At 38.5% G+C, this 21,423-nt stretch overlaps 3 protein-coding genes across 3 annotated transcripts in view; 2 read left to right on the plus strand and 1 right to left on the minus strand.

The window, feature by feature from the left end:
* Positions 1–1,164: 1,164 nt before the first annotated feature.
* Positions 1,165–1,866, plus strand: LOC122830254 (histone H2B 1/2-like). Its single transcript, XM_044115471.1, has one exon. It carries the CDS (start codon positions 1,171–1,173, stop codon positions 1,543–1,545), a length of 375 nt encoding a protein of 124 aa, XP_043971406.1. The 5' UTR covers positions 1,165–1,170; the 3' UTR covers positions 1,546–1,866.
* A 1,944-nt stretch (positions 1,867–3,810) lies between these two features.
* On the plus strand, positions 3,811–5,661 carry LOC122830253 (histone H1-like). Its single transcript, XM_044115469.1, has one exon. The coding sequence runs from the start codon at positions 4,321–4,323 to the stop codon at positions 4,930–4,932; it is 612 nt and encodes a 203-aa protein (XP_043971404.1). The 5' UTR covers positions 3,811–4,320; the 3' UTR covers positions 4,933–5,661.
* A 745-nt stretch (positions 5,662–6,406) lies between these two features.
* The window catches only part of pex6 (peroxisomal biogenesis factor 6), a 15,330-nt gene continuing 313 nt past the window's right edge, over positions 6,407–21,423 (minus strand). The window contains exons 1-18 of the mRNA XM_044115468.1: positions 21,158–21,423; positions 19,707–20,327; positions 18,236–18,402; positions 17,989–18,072; positions 16,691–16,790; positions 15,788–15,921; positions 14,495–14,600; positions 13,347–13,543; positions 12,288–12,474; positions 11,911–11,987; positions 10,763–10,880; positions 9,999–10,204; positions 9,845–9,906; positions 8,674–8,782; positions 8,455–8,571; positions 7,510–7,587; positions 6,917–7,056; positions 6,407–6,703 (exon numbers count right to left, since the gene is read on the minus strand). The exon at positions 21,158–21,423 is cut by the window's right edge and continues 313 nt beyond it. Coding sequence (XP_043971403.1) covers positions 6,567–6,703; positions 6,917–7,056; positions 7,510–7,587; positions 8,455–8,571; positions 8,674–8,782; positions 9,845–9,906; positions 9,999–10,204; positions 10,763–10,880; positions 11,911–11,987; positions 12,288–12,474; positions 13,347–13,543; positions 14,495–14,600; positions 15,788–15,921; positions 16,691–16,790; positions 17,989–18,072; positions 18,236–18,402; positions 19,707–20,327; positions 21,158–21,423 — 2,906 coding nt within the window. The 3' untranslated portion in view covers positions 6,407–6,566. The remainder of the gene's footprint in view (positions 6,704–6,916; positions 7,057–7,509; positions 7,588–8,454; positions 8,572–8,673; positions 8,783–9,844; positions 9,907–9,998; positions 10,205–10,762; positions 10,881–11,910; positions 11,988–12,287; positions 12,475–13,346; positions 13,544–14,494; positions 14,601–15,787; positions 15,922–16,690; positions 16,791–17,988; positions 18,073–18,235; positions 18,403–19,706; positions 20,328–21,157) is intronic.

Consider the following 21,423-nt stretch of genomic DNA (forward strand, 5'->3'; position numbering starts at 1 on the left):
ATCAGAAAAGGAAAAACGAGGCCACCTTACTACAGAAACACCGAGGGCTGCAGGTGGCGCGCCAAGGACACAGCCACCAAGAAGAATCGGCTGCGCCTCCGTGGACGAAGGAGCCGGTGATCCACGAACGGAGGTCCAAGCAGCGGCGGCCTGGCTCTCCGGGTGAGGCAGGAGGGAAGGAGCTTCGGGGAGGTTTCCCCTCTGAGCACCAGCGCTGTTTGGAAGAACAGGACGGCTCCGAACTTTGTAAGGAGTCACCCGGTCCTGTTCAACTTTTAATATCCAGAGACTTTTGTGTTTTATATCCTTGTTCTTAACTTCTTTTAGTTTAAAGTAATCGATGATTTGTATTTATTAAAAGAAAAGAAAAACATTTGTATAACTGTATAATGCCATGTTTATAAAATGTCCAAAGTAACAATAAAAATTTTCGAAAGAAAAAAAAATGTTAGTGGCAAATAAAACCTAAAGTTACTTAGCAACTGTTGCTTTTTATAAAGCCAACGTTAAAGTTTTTAGTGTTGCTTTCTCCCCATCTGGTCCTGTTAGAAACATCGAAAGAACCTAAACTGAGGTGATGGCACTATTCTGCAAAGCTAAATGTAAACATGTGAAGTATTACAAAAATTCTTAAAATATATTACCTTGTTTACACTTTGTCCTTTTAATGTTTGATATCAAACAGTATTTGTGATTCTGAAACACTTCAGCTTTTTTTATACAACTAGTGCTGTGTAACTGCAGAGTTTAACACTCATTGTGATAAGTGAAAAAGCTTTAAAAAAATCTAAATATGACTGGAATAGTAAACATGTTCTCTAGCAGCTAGAATGTAGAAACAGCATCTCAATTTTAATGATTTTCATTTGCTTAACTATGAAATTATGTCTTCAGCTTGTCTGAGATTAAACAGTGTTGTGCTGATTCAGCGTCATTTGTAAAAATGTAATAATTCAATTTCACCTCTTCATCCTGGTTTTAACTTGTCCTGTGTGTTGTTAATTTGCGCGCGCGGGGATTTTCAAACCAATGATCCTCCGCCTCTCATTGGAAGCCCGCTGAACGGCTCAGCCAATCACAGTGAAGGGACGCCACAGCTGAATTTACATGCGCCGTGTATAAGAACGGTCTCCCAGCCGACAGAGTTTCAAAAGTTTAGACTGAGAAAAAATGCCTGAACCAGCGAAGTCTGCGCCCAAGAAGGGCTCTAAGAAAGCCGTGACCAAGACGGCCAGCAAAGGGGGTAAGAAGAAGCGAAGGACTAGGAAAGAGAGCTACGCCATCTACGTGTACAAGGTGCTGAAGCAGGTTCACCCTGACACCGGGATCTCTTCCAAGGCCATGAGCATCATGAACTCGTTCGTTAACGACATTTTTGAGCGCATCGCCTCCGAGGCCTCTCGTCTGGCTCACTACAACAAGCGCTCCACCATCACCTCCAGGGAGATTCAGACCGCTGTGCGGCTCCTGCTGCCCGGCGAGCTGGCCAAGCACGCCGTGTCTGAGGGCACCAAGGCGGTCACCAAGTACACCAGCTCCAAGTAAACTCTCCGCTGCGGAAGTAACACAAACCAAAGGCTCTTTTAAGAGCCACTCACAATGTCTGAAGAGCGCTGATCCTGACGTTTTAATGTTCATACTATTATAGTAAGAAATTCAAAGACTGACAAACTTTGGAATCTGCCAACTAAAGATGAAGCAAAACTTTTATTTCACCTTTTCATGAAATGGATTTAGAATGTCGTTATGAAATATATATATATATATATATAAGTCTGATGCCATTTTATGGTTTTTCTTGAGTCCTGTGGTATTTTAGGTGTTTCTGTGTTTTTATTACATCCTGGAATAAATTTGACAGCTTAGTTAATAAACAAATTTATGAACAAAACTTGAACTTGGGCTGCCCAGTGGCGCAGTTGGTAGAGCTGTTGCCTTGCAGCAAGAAGGTCGTGGGTTTGATTCCCGGCCCTGGGTCTTTCTGCATGGAGTTTACGTGTTCTCCCTATGCATGCGTGGGTTCTCTCCGGGTTCTCCGGCTTCCTCCCACAGTCCAAAAACATGACTGTCAGGTTGATTGGGCTCTCTAAATTCTCCCTAGGTGTGAGTGTGTGAATGGTTGTGTGTCCTGTCTGTTTTCTGTGTTGCCCTGCAACAGACTGGCGACCTGTCCAGGGTGAACCCTGGCTCTCGCCCAGAACGTAGCTGGAGATGGGAACCAGCAACCCTCCTGACCCCATTAGGGACAAAGGGTGAACAGAAAATGGATAGATGGATGGAAACTTGAACTTTTAAATATTTTTATTTCTTTTCTAGCCTTTTCTCCAATTTCCTAGCCCTCCCTAGCGCCCTCTGGTAGCTCTCATTTTGAAAAACACCATCCTAGAGGACAATTTACGTATATTAAAATGATCACAGAACACATTCCCTTTACTTTCCTCTCAGTCATTGGAAGCCAAGATTATGCTTGTTTTTGTCACAAATTTGAAAATTTAGGGAAATAATTTGCTGAACTTCAATGGGGACAAAGCATGGACCCGTTTACTACTTATTACAGGATTTTATTGGTTAAACTGCTTTTGCAAATAGTAAAGTAACTCAACATCAGCTGTTCACTTACAGCTACAGTCCCACCAAGGGGTTTGTTTGCTGCAATAGCGACCAGAACACTGGAACCTGCAGGAGCTACGAAGTTCGCTTTGGATGCTCCTGCCACCAAGATCAGTTGCATATCATCGGCAAATAAAGCTCCACTTCTGGTCATGACCAGATTTTGCTTGAATCATGTAGTTTTCCCTACATAATTACTAAAGAAAGCTTTGGACTTTCTGTGACATGCTTTGGGGTTTGTTGATGATTCCTTAATAAAATGTGCAGTGGTGAGAAGATGTGCTTTTTTTCTAGGAATTATGGAATATAATTAAGGTGCTGTATGACTTCAAAGCTCAATGAAAAATGAATGTATTGAAAATTAATGGTATAAGATCTTTTTATATATGTTTAGTACAAGTTTTATAAGTTGGTTTGAGGAAAAAAAATACTTCCTTGTTTTGCAATAAAAATTTCTTAGAATAATGATTTTGCTCATGAGTGAAATGGTTTCATACCTCCTTGAATGTTTTCTCATCTTGTCATGTTACAACTAAAAAAAATTGTTCAGAGTTTGATAGCAGACCAACAAAACAGCAATAAATATTTGTGAAGAGGAAGGAAAGTGATAAATGCTTATGCAATTTACCAAAACAGAGTCCTCATTTTGCCAGGAATAAAATACAATTCAATCTTTAGAGTTCATCTAATAAAAGAAATATACATTAACTTAACTATTTTACTTGAAATTATAATTATTGCACATCTTTTCCACATTTCCTGGTCCTCAGGACTCGATGTCCTCTCTGCTTCAGATGTGTTCCTAAAAATAGGTAATCTAGTTCAATGTGTGAGAGCCTTGATAGTTATCATTGATGAAACTAAGTCTCGTTAAAACCATCATTTTTATCTCAGAATATAATAGAAAATGTGACAATGACCAGCTTAAAAAGTTAAATTTGGGATAATTAAGAAGTAGAATAATCGCAGGCATATGTTGAAGTCACATTTTATTCAGGCACAGAAAGGAAGCTAAAAACACAAATAGTACTCGGTTTCAGACTAACTTTGTAAAGCTCTGCGCAGACTGACAAAGTGTAGAAAATACTTTATTCATTCAGTTCAAGCTCTGTTACAATCCAGAAGTAAAAAAAAAAATACATTTCAGGGGCTGAGAGCAGAAAATCTGATTTTGATTATCACTGCTAGGAAGTCTGGCAACACCATGAGACGCCATCATCAGTGTGTTTGCTGCTGCTACAATATCTTCATTTTAGGACGAAATGAGACTCAGCGGCTGGTTGTTTTAATTCTCAGGCTTTACATGAACATGTTAGGAAGCGATCAGACAGTATTTGATAAGGATGGTAGGATCTGACGAGGAGAAAGGACGGAAAACACAGCGATTATCAGCGTGTTCCGCCGTGAATCGGTGCAGTTTTCAGGCTCTGCTAACAAACAGCAGAAAGCCTCGGAGATTTCCAGAAGCTGAACACGAAGAGAAACTTGTCCGCTACGGAGCCGCTTCACTGTCGGCCCGCAGCGCAGCTCCATCATGGAGATTTCAGTTGTTTTATGCCGCCGAGAAAACACAAAGAGAAGCCGTCCTTGTTGCTGCGAGGAGCCCCGGACACGGTTGAGTCTCCACGGTTCTCATGGTGTGTTTAAGTGCTGCGCGCTGCTCCGGGTTTCTCATTTCTACTCGGACTGTCGTTGAATCGCAAACATAAGATGGCAGAAGTCGCTCCAGCTCCACCGCCCGTCGCCGCTCCGGCCAAAGCGGCCAAGAAGAAGGCCTCCAAGCCCAAGAAGACCGGCCCCAGCGTCGGCGAGCTGATCGTGAAAACCGTGGCCGCTTCCAAAGAGCGAGGCGGCGTGTCGGCGGCCGCCCTCAAGAAGGCTCTGGCCGCCGGAGGATACGATGTGGACAAAAACAAAGCTCGAGTCAGGACCGCCATTAAGAGCCTGCTCACCAAGGGAACCCTGGTCCACACCAAGGGTACCGGGGCCTCCGGCTCCTTCAAGATGGGCAGTAAGGCCGACACCAAGGCGAAGAAGCCCACGAAGAAAGCCGTTGCTAAAACTAAGAAGCCCGTGGCGCCGGCCAAGAAACCCGCAGCGGCGCCGGCCAAGAAGCCCAAGAAAGTAGCAGCTAAGAAGCCTGCGGCTGCCAAGAAGTCTCCTAAGAAGGCCAAGAAGCCAGCAGCCATCAAGAAGGCAGCGAAGAGCCCTAAGAAGGCGGTCAAGAAGGCCACTAAGAGCCCTACGAAGGCAGCAGTCAAGAAAGCTCCAGCGAAGAAGACCGCTAAGCCCAAAGTCAAGAAGGCAGCAGCCAAAAAGTGAACTCCATCCCTCACAGACATCAACTAAACAAAGGCTCTTTTAAGAGCCAACACTTCAACGCATAAGAACTCATTCCATCACTTTTAACAAACTTTATCCATGAAGAGAAATGCCTCTTTCTCTGATTACGTTGAGTTAGTATGAGGGCCATTGTTAAATTTTGTTAGAAAACAAATCTTGAAAATTTTTTTGTTAGTCCTGGTACACTGTTTTATCTTTCTGTACATTTTGAATGTAATTTACGGGTTGTTTACGCTCATTGAGATTTTCAATGTTGAAACATTAACTTCGTGTTGCTATGATGCATCACTTGATGCAGTTTGGTTTTGTATACAAATGTAAATTTTTGTTTTGTGGTTTTGTTTTTGAAAGTCACCCATCACAGTTCAGCATGTACGAAATTTTAGTTCAACATTTTACTTTAAAATTGGTACAAATCACAAATCCTATAACTTTCTGGCTTTTTGTGTCAAAGATTTTATGTTGAAGATTTGCAGCTTCGTTATTTTTGCTCCATAGTGACGTTTAAAAGAAAAATGTCATTATTCATGTTTTCTTTTAAGGACGTTGTTTGAATTGAACATTTTTGCAATTACAGTGTATTTTTACTCCCCTGTTGTAACTTCAGTCAAACTGAATGTCAGTTTCAGTTTTCAGCGATAGTTTCTACATTGTGAAGTTTGGTATTTTCTGATGAGTGTTATATTTTTAAATAAATTATCAATTTTGTTCGTATTGCAAATCATTGTGTGAGTTTAACTGTCCTGTAAAATACAGCACCTTTTTAAGACCTGAAAGTATCTTTGCTAAATATTAAAATAAAATGTAACATTTGTTGCACTTGATTGGTTTCACCTATCGTTTACCTTTACTTTGGGACAGCTCTGATGCAGTTTTTACACTTTTTTCACTATTAAAGTTTAAAGAAAAAAAACATGCATGCATTATATTTACAATTAGATCAATAAAACATGTTAATACGTAAATGTTGGTTTAATGCAAATGTGGCAATCTGAAAAATTAACTAATTCGGACTGTATTTAACAAAAAACAAGCAAAAAAACATTTTCTGCCATATAAATCGGTATTAAGAGGCAACTGGATGGAAAATTATATAAGATCAAATCACTGATGCTTAAATTATTAATTAAAAAAAGTAATTATTGTGACATTTAGGAAAATGAAATAATTTTAGTAATTATAACTGACCTAAAAGTAGAGAAGTTTTGCCTGATTTAACTGCAGACAGAGAAAAAAAAGGAAGTGTTTATTCAGTGTTTCCTCTGTATTTTTCCTCACACTTAATAGAAAGATCCCATCGCTTCAAAAAAATTAAATGGTCAAATATCAGTATCAAAAATATTAAGTACTTATTTCTCTTAATTTGAAATTTTAAGGGAAATCTTATTCAATGTAACCATTTCAAAGTCATTTAGAAAATAAAAATAAAAAGAAGAGATATCCACAGTAAATATTTAAAGTCTTTTCACTGATTTATTAGCATGTGTTTCTTTCTTCGTGTCATTTACATGTTAGAAAAATAAAAACGGTGAAAAGCGCCAACTCAGAACTCGCAGGTTATCTTAATGTTACATTTAGCAGCTAAACCTGATGAAACACCTCACAGAGGTTTTCTACTGTCCGGAGAGTTCCTGGTGAATGCTTCGGTACCGCAGCAGCTCCGCTTCAGAAACAGAAGGTTTAAAGTTTTTCAGAGCAGAAGAGAAATCCTCTGCAGAGAGGAGGACAGGAGAGTCTTCTGAATCCAGACCTGCAGGACAGAACGGCGAGATTACAGATTATTAGGGAATAACTGCTGATGTTGATCAACAAAGAGAGGACACAGGCAAAGAAAATGAGGACATGAGAAAGGAAAAAAACTAATAAATAGTTCCAAAATAAACTTGGTGTGGCTTTTACCTTCAAAAAATGCCATGAAGGAGCAGCTTTACTGAATATTTTAAAGCCATTTCTTTGTTCTTACCATCGTCGATCTGTTGGATTTTTCTCTTGATGGCCGCCGTCATGGCGTCTGAGCACAGAGCGTACAGATCGGCGCCGGTCATGCGAGTCGGGCAGCGATCCACCACATCCTGCAGATCCACAGCCGGATCTAACTGGAACCTAAACACACAGTGAAGACATTTCAACTCAAACTGGGAGTCTGTTTTTATTTTTAGCTTAGCGCACCAAAAATAACCCCAATACGAAGGTGTATTTGGGCCGTTGTAGAGAAAATACTGTACAATGACAACAAATCTAATTTAAAATAAATAAAAAGGAGTACATTTCCCCCAAAACACAGAATTTCTGAGTTTAGAAAGCTGAAAATTTGATTGAAAAAAATAAAAAATAAAAAACTCAGAAATTTTTAGATTGATCTCAGAATCTTTTTAGGAAAAAAAAAAAAAAAGAAAAAAAAAAAAAGATTCATCCGTAGTTCGCAGAAACTCAGAAAATACATTTTGGTGGAAATTTACTCCAATGGCCCTAATACGTCGTCGCACAGCACAGAAAAGTTGATGCTGCAGATACAGACATTTGATTTTCCTCTTGCCTTCACAGGACTGTTCTTACTTTCTGAGGATGGCCTGGAGAACCTGCAGCTGGGAGACGCGGTCCTCATTGATCCCAACATAGACCAGTTTATCAAACCTGCAGAGACACAGTCCAAGAGAAGTTCATACTTCATCTCTGCATAAAGAAGTATTCACCCTCTTGGATGTTTTACCCTTTTGTTGCTTTTTCGAAAAGGCAGTTATGACCAACAAAATGTGGAAGTTTTGATGAAAAAAAAAAAATTAAAATCACCTCGATGTCAAAGTCTCCTGCATTAGCATTAGCAACAACCACAAGCTTCAAGTCTGAAACGATTAATCATAATAAATCGAATATCGGAACAATTGTCAACTAATTTAGTAATCAATTAATTAACTGAGGCAATTAGACTCAATCTGCTGAAAGAACAACATATTCAAAGCAGTGATTAGGTCAAAAATGTATAAAAAGTAAACACATTTTGCACCCAAGTTGTTAAGTGGCTTAAATGGTTATCTGAAATTTGTCTTTTATCTAATTAATCACATAAAAGAGGCAAATTCTACATATTTTTCATTTTAGCTTTTTAAGTACAATTTTAGAAAAAGGCAAAAAATGCAAATAAACAAATAATTCAGTTTCTTTTTGAAAGACAACAGAAACATTGCTTAAGTAAATTTGAACTGGGTGAAGCTAAAACTATCCCACCTGAGGAGTTTTGTGTGAAACATTTTTACACACAAGCGCTTTTATCTTAAATGCAAACTCTCTCTACATATATTGTACAGTTTCGGTTGAAGTTCTGCTCTGATTATTGTTTTTCTTTTAAGCAAAATGCCTTTTTTTTTTGAGTCTGTGTGTTCCAGTTAGCGACTAATCGACTGCTGAATGAGTTGACGATTGTTTCAATAATTAATTAACCATTTAATCTCAATATGTTTTGTCATTAAGAACACTGTCATCACTTATTTGTTTCTTTCTAACCTTCCGGGTCTGAGCAGCGACTGATCCAGCAGGTCCGGACGGTTTGTGGCTCCGATCACAAAAACTCCAGCAGACGACTGCAGCGAGTCCAGTTCAGCCAGCAGCTGAGACACAACTCTGACCAGAGGACAGAAGGTTAGAAATATTTATGTTCATGAAGCAGAACACAGAGAGAAGGCGCCAGAAAGATTCCCGACTGAAGTCGACGTCAACGCTCACCTGTCCATCACTCCTCCAGAGTCTCCACTGCGCCCCCTGTTGGGCGCCAGAGAGTCCAGCTCGTCAAAGAAGACGACACAGGGAGCCGCCAAGCGCGCTTTGTGGAACACTGAACACAAACAAAACATTACAAAAGACCAAAGGATGAAACATCGAGATCACACAAAAACACTGACGAAGAGTTAAACATATTTATAAACTTAGAAGTCTTTAAAATGTGAAACGAATAAAAATACAAAGCAGATAAATCACTTCAAAACATTTGGATATAAAAACAGTCTTTGGGCCTGACGATGTCCCCTGGATTGTTTCTCTCATTTAGAAAAGATATGCAGCAAACTTTGTTGTCCTAAACAGAAAACGTATTTTTAAAAAATGACCCTTCTGTATGAAATTATTGTCAAAACAGAAAATGGGCAGATTGACTATGACAAGCTTTTCCAGAGATGGGACAGATGAGTGAGCATCGTAAAATTAAACATGATTATGAATAATCTGGACGATCAGCTGTAAGGCAGCCATTTTATTTTTATAGGTAATAAGACATCAAAACAATTGAAATGGAAAAGAAGAGCAAAGTATTTCTTCCTTCTAGACAAATATTCCCTTTAACCATCAAGATCTTCCAAGCGAAATGTCTAAATGTAATTTAGTTGGTAGGGACAATGCACATGAACATTTCTGTAAATACAGCAGTTAGACCAAACTCTGGATAATGAGTAATTTGTCTTGAAAAAATAAAAGGTTAAAATGACGGAAATATACAGATTTTGTCAACAAATACAAAAAATACAGTGATGATTAGATCAAATGATGAGACCCACTTTGCTGGACGATAAATTGTCCCAGAAGTCATTGCAATAAACAATAATATTGCTGTTTTGAGACAATTTTCAAGTAATATCATGGTAATAATGGCACAATAATGCAAAAAACATTCTCAGAAATCTTCAACTCTTAATGAACATTTAACACTGGAATTTACGACATTTTAAATATCCAAAATAAATAAATAAAACAAATAAAATGAAATATAAAGTCTCTGTAAATGAAATTGTCCCAGACTAGTAGAAAGAGATAAAAGAGGAAAACAATAAATCATGCAAATGGAAATCATCCAGCTTGTTTTAAATAATTGATTTACTGTGACAGGAACCGATGAGACACAAACCTTCTCGGATGTTTTCTTCACTCTGACCCACATACATGTTGATGAGCTCTGGACCTTTGACACTGAAAAAAGAACCGCAGCTTAAGAAACAATTAAACCGCATTTAAAGAGATAAAAAGAGGACGTCCACACCTGGTTCGTCAAGTAAACCCACCTGAGGAAGGTCATGGCGCATTCGGTGGCCACAGCCTTGGCCAGCAGGGTCTTTCCTGTACCGGGCGGTCCGTACAGCAGGACTCCGGTTCGGTTCAGGCCCAAAGACAGGAGCTCGGGACGCTGCAGAGGAAGCTGCACAGTGTCCAGGATTTCCCTCTTCACATGCGCCAACCCTCCAACGTCCTCCCAGCACACATTAGGGATCTTTTCGTTCAGAGTGACCATCAGCCAACAAGAATGAAATGATTATAGAGTCTGTGTCAGATTCAGCTCATTTTGGGCCAAATCAAAAATTTGAATCTTCTTAAAGGGGCGGTTGTGCCAGAATGCATTGACAAAACCAATTAAACTGTTGAAATATCAATAAATAGCTGTTCCTCCAGGATTTTATGATCGATTTAATGTTTTTGTAATCAAAGTCACAGATTTTGTGGTGAAAATTTAGAAATGTTTATAAGGAATTTTTACAATATTTGTGCTAATGATTGATGTTAAATGTGACTTTTTGTTACTCGCCACATCAGTTACGGACTATAATTTGGCATCAAGTAAGGCTGCAGTCACTTAAACACAATGTTTATTTATTTATTCATTTTAACTAATTTTGAGAAAATTTGCAGTGCAGTCAGAAAACGATGTGGAGAATTGTTGATTTAGTATAAATTTCGCAGTTTGGTTGAAAAACTGGAGGGACTTGAAGCTCAGCAGGCTCCAGAATAATGAAAACGGCTCTGCTGAGGCGGACGACGGCGGCGGCGTCACCTTTGGGGCTCCGATGGCTTTGGACTGGGCGCTCTGCAGCGTCTCCAGGGCGCAGCAGAAGTCCTGGTTCATGATGGTCACTCCGCTGGCGCACAAGTCCTCCTGCAACCGGCCACCACTGAACAAACAACAACACTCTGAACAGCGTCCAACTAGATGAAATGAAATCTGCGATCATTAATCTGCCAATGAAAATGCATTACTCAGAGGTTTGAACATTTCCTGTTTATCAGAAACCATCAGTGATTTTATGTCATCAAGACTTGATGGCTGTAATTCGCTCTTTATTTTAAGAAATGTTACCATTTCCATCTGTACTTTACATCTTACTTCTACATTTCATGAATAATTTTTGGTTTCTGTCGCATTTTAAAGGCACATTTTTCCCCTACATGTCTAGTCAAATATCTAAACAGAAAACTGATGTTAATTTCTTCTTTAAAATCACTTAAACAAATTTAAATATTTGGTGATGTCAGGGAGTCCTTATAGTTTTACCATTTTATTCTAAATCTGTATTACATGCATCTATGATTATACTGTAAACGTCAATGTAACCAGAGGTATCAAAAATAAAAAAAATTGGTTTTGCCAATGTAATTTATGATCATTTCTTAAAATAGTTTTATTGGACAGTTTCAGCACAGAAACATGACATAATTTATTAAATAATGGGGTCTACCTACTTTTTAAAATGAAACCAATAAATGTATAAAATTAGTTTTATGTTTAATAAATTATTTCCAATTTTTAAAAAAATAATGACAATTATATTAAGTAATTCATTTATTGCAATTTGGCACTCTTCACTCTCATATGCCTATGAAAATGCATAGATTTGTCCAAGTTATTTTACATAATTCCTTATCAATTACCTTTAACTGTATAAATAACATCAATATTTGGAGTTGCACTCTGATCTATTTTTGGTCATTTCCAGTTTAGTCTCATATCTGGCAACCATAAATACGTATTATGTCATTTATTTTTGTCATAAAAGTGGTCATTCATAAAGTTTTATTTAGTGGGCTGCAAAACTTTCCTGATAAAATAATTAGTGCCAGCTCTGATTGTAAGTATAGAGATGTTCGTAGAAGAGCTTCAGGAAGGTGATTGTTGCAGTCGGAGTTTTAAAGCTTCAGTCTCACCAGGTGTGAATCAGCCTCCTGCAGGCGGCTCGTCCAGCTTCAGTCAGAAGAGCGCTCAGATCTCCCAGCACAAAACCCTAAGATGAGAAAATCTAGAGTGAAATCCCTGTTAAAAATTTGTGTTTTTTTGTGGACCCAGAATTATTAGCAGTAATGTATTATGCTCTCAAGCCATTTGAAAATCTATGTCTAGGTTCTCACTTCCCTACAAACTACAGTACCCAGAAACCTCTGTCTCTGCCACAGGGAAGGCTTCAATTTACAACAATAAAAAAATAAATGAATAAATAAAGAGAGTTATTTCTTCTTAATTTAAAAATCTTATTAAACCCTAATAATTCATAGGTCACATTTAAGATGTAAAGATCAACGCTTACTGCTGTTAGCTTGGACAGTCGCTCCAGGTTGACGTCTCTCCCCAGGTGAAGCTCTCGACTCAGACATACCAACATGGCGAGCCGCTGCTCCTCTGTGGGGCTCTCCATCTCCACCTGGTGGATAAATGCCCCCATGATGCCCGGGGAGAGATCCCGAGCTCTGCAAACCGTGGCCACAACTACCACACTGACACAGAAACACACAGACAACAACACATTAACTCTGTTCATCCTGAAGTCTGTCTGCGTCACTGCAAAAGATCAGTGACATGGTGTGGCTGCATGATCCTTTGCAGAAAAGGATGCAGCTAAAAAATTTGGAGTTTTATTACAATTAAAAGTTGATCAGTGCTTATAGTCTTCATTGTGCTCATCTATCACATCAAATCACAATAACATACAATGAAGTCTGTGGTTGTAACAATAAACATTTGTACAGATTCAACAGAAATGGTAGGGCTGGACGATATGGATGAAAAATGTTTCACGATGCAAGTGTCGACATTGATAATTATTGATTAGATTTGCTTTTTTATTTTTAAGCAGTTATGAGGCACAGAGGTGAAACCTCAAACCTCTGCTGTGCAAGTTGCTCAACAGGTTGTTGCTAGGCAACCAAAGAGTGAGTTATAGTTCATGCCATCAAACTTTGGGAGTAGTTTGAGCGTATTAGCCTTTCTCATCTGCCTACATTTCCCAGAATGCTGTGGGATTCTGGATCAAAGTTCAGTTAAATTATTGATTATTCTATCAGACGTATTATCTATGGATATTGATCTTGTGCCTATAGTGATATATATTATTGATTTATTGCCCAGCCCTACCTACCTTTCATTCACAAAAAATGCTATTAGTCTTCTGTAATTTATTGAAACACCATAAAAATTAAAATGATCAGAAATAAATATATATATTAAACGGATCAATTTGCAGGTAATGTAGCAGAGCAATGGTTTCACTTTCTGAGCAAGTTTAATAAATTAAATAAACTAGAAGACGTCTTGTGTGTATTTAGTTTTTTTTTTTTTCCAATAAAATCATCATGTTTAAGCCACTGACCTGGCGGGGGCGCCGCCGAGCAGCTGGCACAGAACCGCCTTGACCCGGCTGTTGTCTTCAGCAGCTCCTTTAAGCAGGAGCTGCAGGTTTCTGAGCAGCAGGACACACGGCTGCAGCGCGTTGGCTCGCTGGAACACCGACGACAGCTTCACTTCTGCAGCTGCAGGAGTGTCTGCGCACACAGTCACACAGTTCACCTACACGCACACACACACACAAGAAATTACTTCTTTAAGCAGCAGAACACACCCACACTACAATTTTTTTTGCATAAATTCACACAATTACTTGTAAAGAGTAAAAACTGTGACATCGGTAAAAACTAGAAGTATAAATATGTATTTCCACACGTCTTAATGAGACAATGGGAGGCAGAATTTAAAAAGCTTTGTCTATGGATATGAAAGTTTTGTTTCATGTTTGATAATTATAATTGTTTGGTTATTAAATTTTTTTTCTGTTGACATTTTACCTGTTTAATGAAATAAAATAAAATCTTTATTTTTTTTTTTCAGAGATAAACAAGTTTGTTCTCTTTATGTTTATAACTGTGAGTTTATTGAAAACTTTCCGAAGAGCTGGTCAACAACATTGGGTTTAAGCAGAGTTGGGCTAATCACTAGTTACATTTAATTACATTTACATGAGTAACTTTAAAAAAAAAAAAATTACTTTTATGAGTATTTTTATTATGTAGTACTTTTTACTTGAGTAATTTTATTGTGAAGTATCTCTACTACTAACTGAGTAAAAGTTCTGGATTCTCAATCCACTGAATGAAGAACAAAAATGTTTTAACCAAAAATTCACCAGACAGACACACACCTGCAGTTTTGTTAAACATTCATATGTCCTGAATTAAAAATCAAAATTATTTCTTACTACACTACTTCCTCAGCTTTACTTGATGTCAAGTTACAGTCCGAGATTAATACGATCAAGTAATTTAACTTCTTTAAAGAATAAAAAAATATGTTTGTGTCAATTCTGTCTGCTTGCTATTCTTTTTTCTCATCTTTTTGCAGATCAGAATAAATCTAGAGAAATTCCTTGCAAGTATTTCTAAGGTAGCTCAACAAAATCATTAACTTTAATTGCAAAAAAAAAAAAAAAAAATCCAAAAGGAAAGCAACAAAACCAAACTGCACCTTCAGCAGGTGGAGGTTGAGTCTGCGACTCGCCGCTCTGACCACTGTCATCTTTCCGCTGCCTGCAGGACCGTGGAGGAGGACGGTGCAAGCAGACAGAGACTCTCTATAACCAAACACAACACTAATTAGACTTAATTCCTACTAAAGAGCCGACAAATATAAAAGTCTTATTATTTACATAGTTCATACACTATTCCCACATTAAAATTTAAGCATTTTTTAAGCATTTTCAAGCTAAATTTTCAAACTTTTCTAGCAGCAAATTAGCAAACAACACAAATAAACAAAAAAAAAGACAGCTTCAATTCACTAACATATGATATAATTTGTTACTGTTATTAATAATGTTTTGTGACTGGGGTCTTTACTATACAGTAAGGACAAAGAAAACTAAAATCTAACAATATTTAATGTTTTCATTCAGTTTTGTCTCTTACACACAATTACACACAGATCTAACAGGTTTGATAAAGTTACAACAAAACTAAAAAAAAAAAAGTTTTCTGGTATTCAGCAAATAGAAATTTAGAGGAAAGGAAACTTAAAATTTAAATTTAAAGACATTTTTAAATGTGTTGTTTCAACTGTAAATGTTTTCCAAATTTAGGCTTTTAATCAAACGTTTATTGAACTTCACAGTTTGGACATGAAGCACTTTCAAGGACTTTATACAGAAATCAAGCCCTGAAAACACCTAATTTAAATGTTAACATTTTTAGATGCAATAGAGTTCAAAGACTATTGCATCACTATTGACCCTTTGCAACTACTCACTAAATCATTCGAGGCGCCATGATGGACGTCAGAAGTGAGGGACGGTACTGAGCGACTGAAATGGTTTTCCAAAGTTAATTTTGCCAGTTAATTCATGGCTTCTACTTGTCCCAGTCGAGCTAATTTGTCTGTGAGGGTAACACACCTGGTTGGGGCTCTTAGACGGCGGTATTTACAGAAAATGGAAACGGCTAGCTTAGAAACCGACCCGTACCTCCTCCTTCCTGAAGTGTTGATCAAATTACCGACTTTGCCTGAATTCACACCACATGATTTATATCACTATGTCATAAACAGCGTCTCTCTTTACATCGGAGCGGCATTAAAAACCTATAGAAGACGCTAACCAAAATCTTTTCCGTACATGCTAGGCTACATTAGAGATGTCCGTTTTCAGACTAGCTTTAAAGGAGCGCATTGATTGTTTTGACATCCGTCACGGCGGAGTGGGCGGGGTTCTGGAGAGCGTGACGTCACGTCCAAAGGGTCAATAAGAAGCAGTGAGAAGTAAGTTACCTGTGCTGCAGGTGAGGCAGGATGAGGTCACTGAGGAGGTCGACGGTCTTGTTGAGGCCAGAAGGAGCCAGGCTGCTCCACAGAGACTCTTCATCCACACAGCAGCAGGGGACAGGGCTGTTGGTGAACGTTCCCTATTAATGCATTTAAAGCATATTCATTACCACTGACACCAAAGGAATAATCATTTTTAAAGTACAGTTTCAGAGCTATATATACCAACTAAATGTCTGCAAGGACATTCACAGAAAGTTGTGCTCACTGCATAAACACAAAATCTTACCAAATATATTTGGTCTAGTTTCTGGTGCACATATCAAAATAAGACAAAACTACTTCACAAATTAACTTTTCGGCAAAGTACAGGGGCTTGTTTTAAGTCAATAATTCTTTTATATTGGTTAAAAAGTGCTAGTTTCATTGGCAGATTTTTTCACTTATAAATTGACAATCCAGAGGAACAAATCTTTTTTCAACAACATTAAGGAATTATTGACATAAAACAAGCTCCTGTATCTTGCTGAAAATTTACTTGCAATTTAATATTATCTTACTTCAAGTGTATTAAGATATATGGAATAGAAACTAGACCAAAAATACTTGATAAGATTTTGCAGTGCAGCATTTTTTCAAAGTAAATAAAAAAATTTCATCCTAAATTTTTACGTTTTTATAGATCAGTTTTTCAATCATTATAAAATACCAGTTACACACAAAGGCAGCATACATGCAAAACAACTGTAAAAATGATTGAATGGTGAATAAAAATGAGAAAAAACATTCCAACAGTCAATGTTTTTTCACATATCTTGCAGCATTTTCTGTGGGTTTGCTAATGCTGTTTTAGGAGCCGTGATATGGATCATTTCTGTGTTCAGACACTAAATAGAAGCAGATGTTCACCATGTAGAGTGAGGTGTGAGCCTCATCAGCCAGAAGAGCTTCTCCTCCTCCTTTAGCAGATGGAAGAACCTTCTGAACTTTAAAGTACAGAACCGGGCACCTGGCAGAAGTCAAAGCACAGATACGATCAGAAAAAGACTTCACAAAAGTAGCTGTGTTTCCATCAACAATTTGACATTCTGAAAATAAATTAGCTTAATGGAAACACACCATTTTTGAAAGAAAACTCTTTTTTTCGCTAAAAAGCTTTGGTGCTGGAATGTTTTGGGGGTTTTCTTTTGCTTGCATCAAAACTGGATGTTTCCACTGGCACAATCCACAAAGACAAAAACAACAGGAAGTGGTTGGTGGATCTTGCTGCGGCATGTCTTATTGCATGAACAAGCTCATTCGTGATTTTATTTATGTTTCTTATTTAATGAAAACATGCCGATTACAAAGTTGTGGGTTGTTTTTTTTACATTAGTTGAAGATTGACAAAGTTTTGTGCACGTTTGTAACAGAAAAACAGCTGGTGATTTGTTTGAAAGGGTTGTTTTCTATTTGAAGAGAACAAGTCAGCACAACTTATTGCAAAATTGACTGAGCTGTCGCATCCCGAATTTACATTAGTTAATATTTGGTACGGAAACATTTGTTTACGATTCCAGAGGTCAGGCGTTTCCTGCAACTCTTGACCAGGTTACCAAACACCGCAGCCTTGATTTTGATGCACATCTGGATTTCCTCCAGATCTTTTAAGTTTCAGAGTTGTTGCTAAGCAACACAGTGTTGAAGTGTCATTTCTATTCACAGCTTTTTCATTTTGGCCTTCATAATGGCTCCCAATTACATCTATTGTATCGGTTATTGTGAAAAATTTCTTAAGAATTTTGATTGTTGTCTCAATAAAGTTTAATTAATGCTGGGGTTTTTTTTTAGATAAAACAATAGATATTATTGTAAATTTCATTTTTTACTATTTTCTCCACTGTTCAACATCAAAATACACCACTTAATTCAAAAGTATGACTGAATGTAGTTACTTTGTGCAGCTTAGTGATATAAATCACACTTCTTTCAGTGAGTTCTTAGTGAGTATTTAATGTTTATTTAGTCATTGTTTTTATTGTTGTCACAATAGAACCATAAAATATTGTGATAAAATTCAAGGTGCAATCTGTTATGTGTGAATTTGAGGTCAGATTTACCTGAATAAACCTGTTAAAGACCTGATTTTTCTTTGTTTTTGTCAGAAAGTGGGTGTTTTGTTTTTCTTTTTTTCCATAATTGTAAACATGCGCACAGGTGCGCTGTACCTGCGAATCCCCTCTCCGTTGTTTTCCAGCAGTTCTGGATGATTTTTAGCAGGAACTGTCAGGATGTCTCCCTGTGAAACCACGCTGTGAAACATCACAACAAACTGGTTAGAGAAAAGAAACAGCGAACTCTCTGCTTCACAGTGAAGTCGTTTCTGTTGAAAACGCCTTCCTGCTTCTTTCCCGCACAGTTAATCGGATTACACTATGCGGAGGCGTTCGGACAGGCAGACCTGCAGTAACCCACCGTGGTGTGGCGAAATGCTCGGCCAGCAGGTTGTTGGGGAAGCTGAGGTCGCTGTGCTGCAGAGAGCTGACTGGCTGGATGTGGAGCTCGGTGGCAAACGGCAGAGAAGCTGAGCGGCAGTAACTGTCAGAGCGCGGCCTGAGATCTTCAAGAGCCGATTTCCACCTCTGATGCAACAGAGCAAAGAACAGCTCATCAAACAAAGATCTAAATGAGACAAAAATCGTTTCATTCGACTGGAAACGACTGAATGTTTAGTCAGGTTATCTGCATAATGGTCTTAAGACTTTTTAAAAACGCCATGAATCAAACTTAAGACCTGTATTACGATAAAAATGTACATGAGAAAATAGGATGTTTTATAGCAGTACAAAGGGCTTTGCTTTTGTATGGACAGAAGTGTGCTACTGGTGAAGACGAATTTGTATTTATTGATGATAGATGCAAAAATATGCTAGCTAGCGAGTGTTTATTAGCAGGTAGTTAGCGGTAGCCTCAACCGCCTCAAGTCAAAAAAATTTAATAAAAATGTCTGTGTGTGATTCAAACTTTTGCCTGAGAATGTCTCACAAAATTATAAAATATACAACAAAATTTAAGAGCTGTGGTTAATGTATTTAAGGCAAACTTATTTTTTTATAAATTTAAAACGTTTTAAAGATGCACAAACATAATTTTAGTTTTTATTTTTCAATCCCTGAATTATTTGAATCTATGCAGTCACAGCTGACGCCAGAGGTCCCCAAGGTCTAATTCAACACACCTGAATTAAATCACTTAATTACCTCCTTAGTAAGCAGTCAAGTTCTCCAGAGTTCTGCTAAGGATTTCAATATTTGGCTCCAGTGTGTCGAAGATGCAGAAATCCTGGTGCATGATGTTTCTCTTTACCACACTGGGATCTTGTTTTTAGAAAGTTCAAATTGGGTCTTTCTGGACATAAAAGCAATTTTCTGAAGTTAATATTTTATGGCTTTACTCAAAACCATTGCTCCTGTTTCTGCCAGTCATATTTTGTTGTGCATTTTCTGTTTTTACGGAAGATTTCTGTCTTGATGCGATGATTTTATCTTTTTATTTTAAACACCAACGATTTTTGTGTCTTTGGATCAAATTTCATACTTGGCTGATTATTCAGCTTGTTGAAGAAGCTCCAGGAACATTTCCACTGTTTATGCTGACATTTCCAGCTTTTTAATGCTAAAACAAAAGTGGAGCTTTTCTGTCACCATTAACCATGGTGTCATTCAACTTCTGTAAGCGGTGTGCTGATATGTGACGTCGACATTCTTCTTCTGCGCATTCGGTGCTTTGGGAACATAAACCGTTCAGACCAAAGTCTCATTGTGGTCAGGGTTAATTATTAGCATGAATGACCACATAAAAAACGCTTGCTTTCAGAATTAAGACTAGACGTGTGAACATGTCGTTACTGAGCAATTTAAAGTGTGTTTTAAATGTACTGCAGCACCTTCATCCTTAGCGTGCAGCTCTTCACGGGAAGCGCTTCACCGTCAGTCATATTGAACCACAGAGTCGCTGAGATGAAACCCACATCGTTGTGGATCGTCAGTTCTGGAGTCAGATCCACCACTACTGCAGAGACTAGGCGCTCTCTGCAGGGGGCAGCTCTGACATTGACTTCTTCCCCGGGCCCTCTGCTGCCCCCTGTAGGCCTGGACAACCTCACCCACTCATGGTTGAACAGCCCCAGCCTCAGAAGCAGCTGCTTGCTCAGGAACACGCAGCTGTCTGTGTCCACAAATGCTCTTTGCTGGCCTTTGACCCAGCACCATCGCTGAGTGTCCACCACGCGCACATCTAACCTGCACTCCAAGGCCTGCAGGACGTCCGGCAACCCAGAGCCCAGACTACTCCAGCTGTCCAGGAGAGACCGAGACCCGCCAAGGCTGTCGGCGTAATGAGCAAAGTCTGACACACTCAGTCCAAGAAATCTGTAGGGCAACGACGGGCCTGGAGGGTCCGCACAGTCCCAGCAGTCGGTCAGGACCAGAGAGGTGTTGGCCGTGATCCTGCCCTGCTTCACTGGACTGCATTCCAGAACCAGGAGCTCCAGGAGGCGCTGCTGCACCTGACAAAACACAGAGAGCAGGAAATACTTCAGATGAGAGAAACACTGCAAGACAGTTTACTTGTACAATGGCATAATAGGGCAGTTGTAAACATTAAAGGAGGAAATTTCTACCAAAACGCTCCCCAGAAACGTCGAGATTAATGTCAGAAATTTCAACATTTTTTTTCTTGAAAATGTCTGAGATTAATCTCAACATTTCTGGAATTTTTTAATTTAGTCCCAGAAATATTCTGTGCTTGTTAAGATGAACATTTTTGACTTGTAAACTTTTCAAAAGACAAAAATCTTAAACTTTTGGTTCTCAGAAAGTTTTATGTTTTTTCTAGAAAATGTCTTGGATGTCTAAAATTTCTGAATTTTTTTGTAGCAAATTTCTTTACTCACGTAGCTAAAAAAATTTACATTTTTTTTACAAAAAATTTTTGAGCTTAATCTCAATTTCTGAGGGTTTTTTTCTTGCAAATTTTGACTTTTGGAGATCATAAATTTTCATATTTTTTGGCGGAAAGTTAGGGACTAAATGAGAAAATTTGGCAGAAATTCCCTAAATTTGTTAGGGCCAATGCATTTACATACTATCGTACATTTCACATGAACACCACATTCTGTCACTTTAAAACCAGAAATTGTGTATTTTACTTCAGCTGCATGTGTTAGACAAACCCCACTGCATAATTGATTATGACCCTGGAAGCAGTGTATAAGAAGGACAAAAAGAAAAACAAACTTATGTCAGTCGTTATTAGTCCAACAACATGAATCTAAATGTGCTAAAGTTGTCTTCTTTTGGGTTATTTATCTAAGTAATAATCAATTCCGAGTCTCACCTGTCCCGTGTCGTCTCCAAACAGTGGATGATGGGACAGGAAAAGCGGATCTCCTTGACGGGCCAGCGGCTCCTGCCCCAAGCGACAGAGCTCCAGCAGTCCACCAGTGAACTGCTCCCCTCCTGCCCAGCGGAGGCTCTGCCTGCTGCGGGCTCCGAGCACCACTCTGTCCAGGCTGACCGGCTCCAGAGGCCTGACAGTTCCGGCGCATGAACACCGCTGGAACCGATAGTGTTTCAGGAAATACTGGCTAATGAAGAAGCGGA

This window comes from Gambusia affinis, linkage group LG04 (genome assembly GCF_019740435.1).
Source record: "Gambusia affinis linkage group LG04, SWU_Gaff_1.0, whole genome shotgun sequence".
NCBI lineage: Eukaryota > Metazoa > Chordata > Actinopteri > Cyprinodontiformes > Poeciliidae > Gambusia > Gambusia affinis.

What these genes read in the sequence shown, in the direction of transcription:
- LOC122830254 (XM_044115471.1), top strand. Translation starts at nt 1,171, where the DNA reads ATGCCTGAACCAGCGAAGTCTGCGCCCAAGAAGGGCTCTAAGAAAGCC.
- LOC122830253 (XM_044115469.1), top strand. Translation starts at nt 4,321, where the DNA reads ATGGCAGAAGTCGCTCCAGCTCCACCGCCCGTCGCCGCTCCGGCCAAA.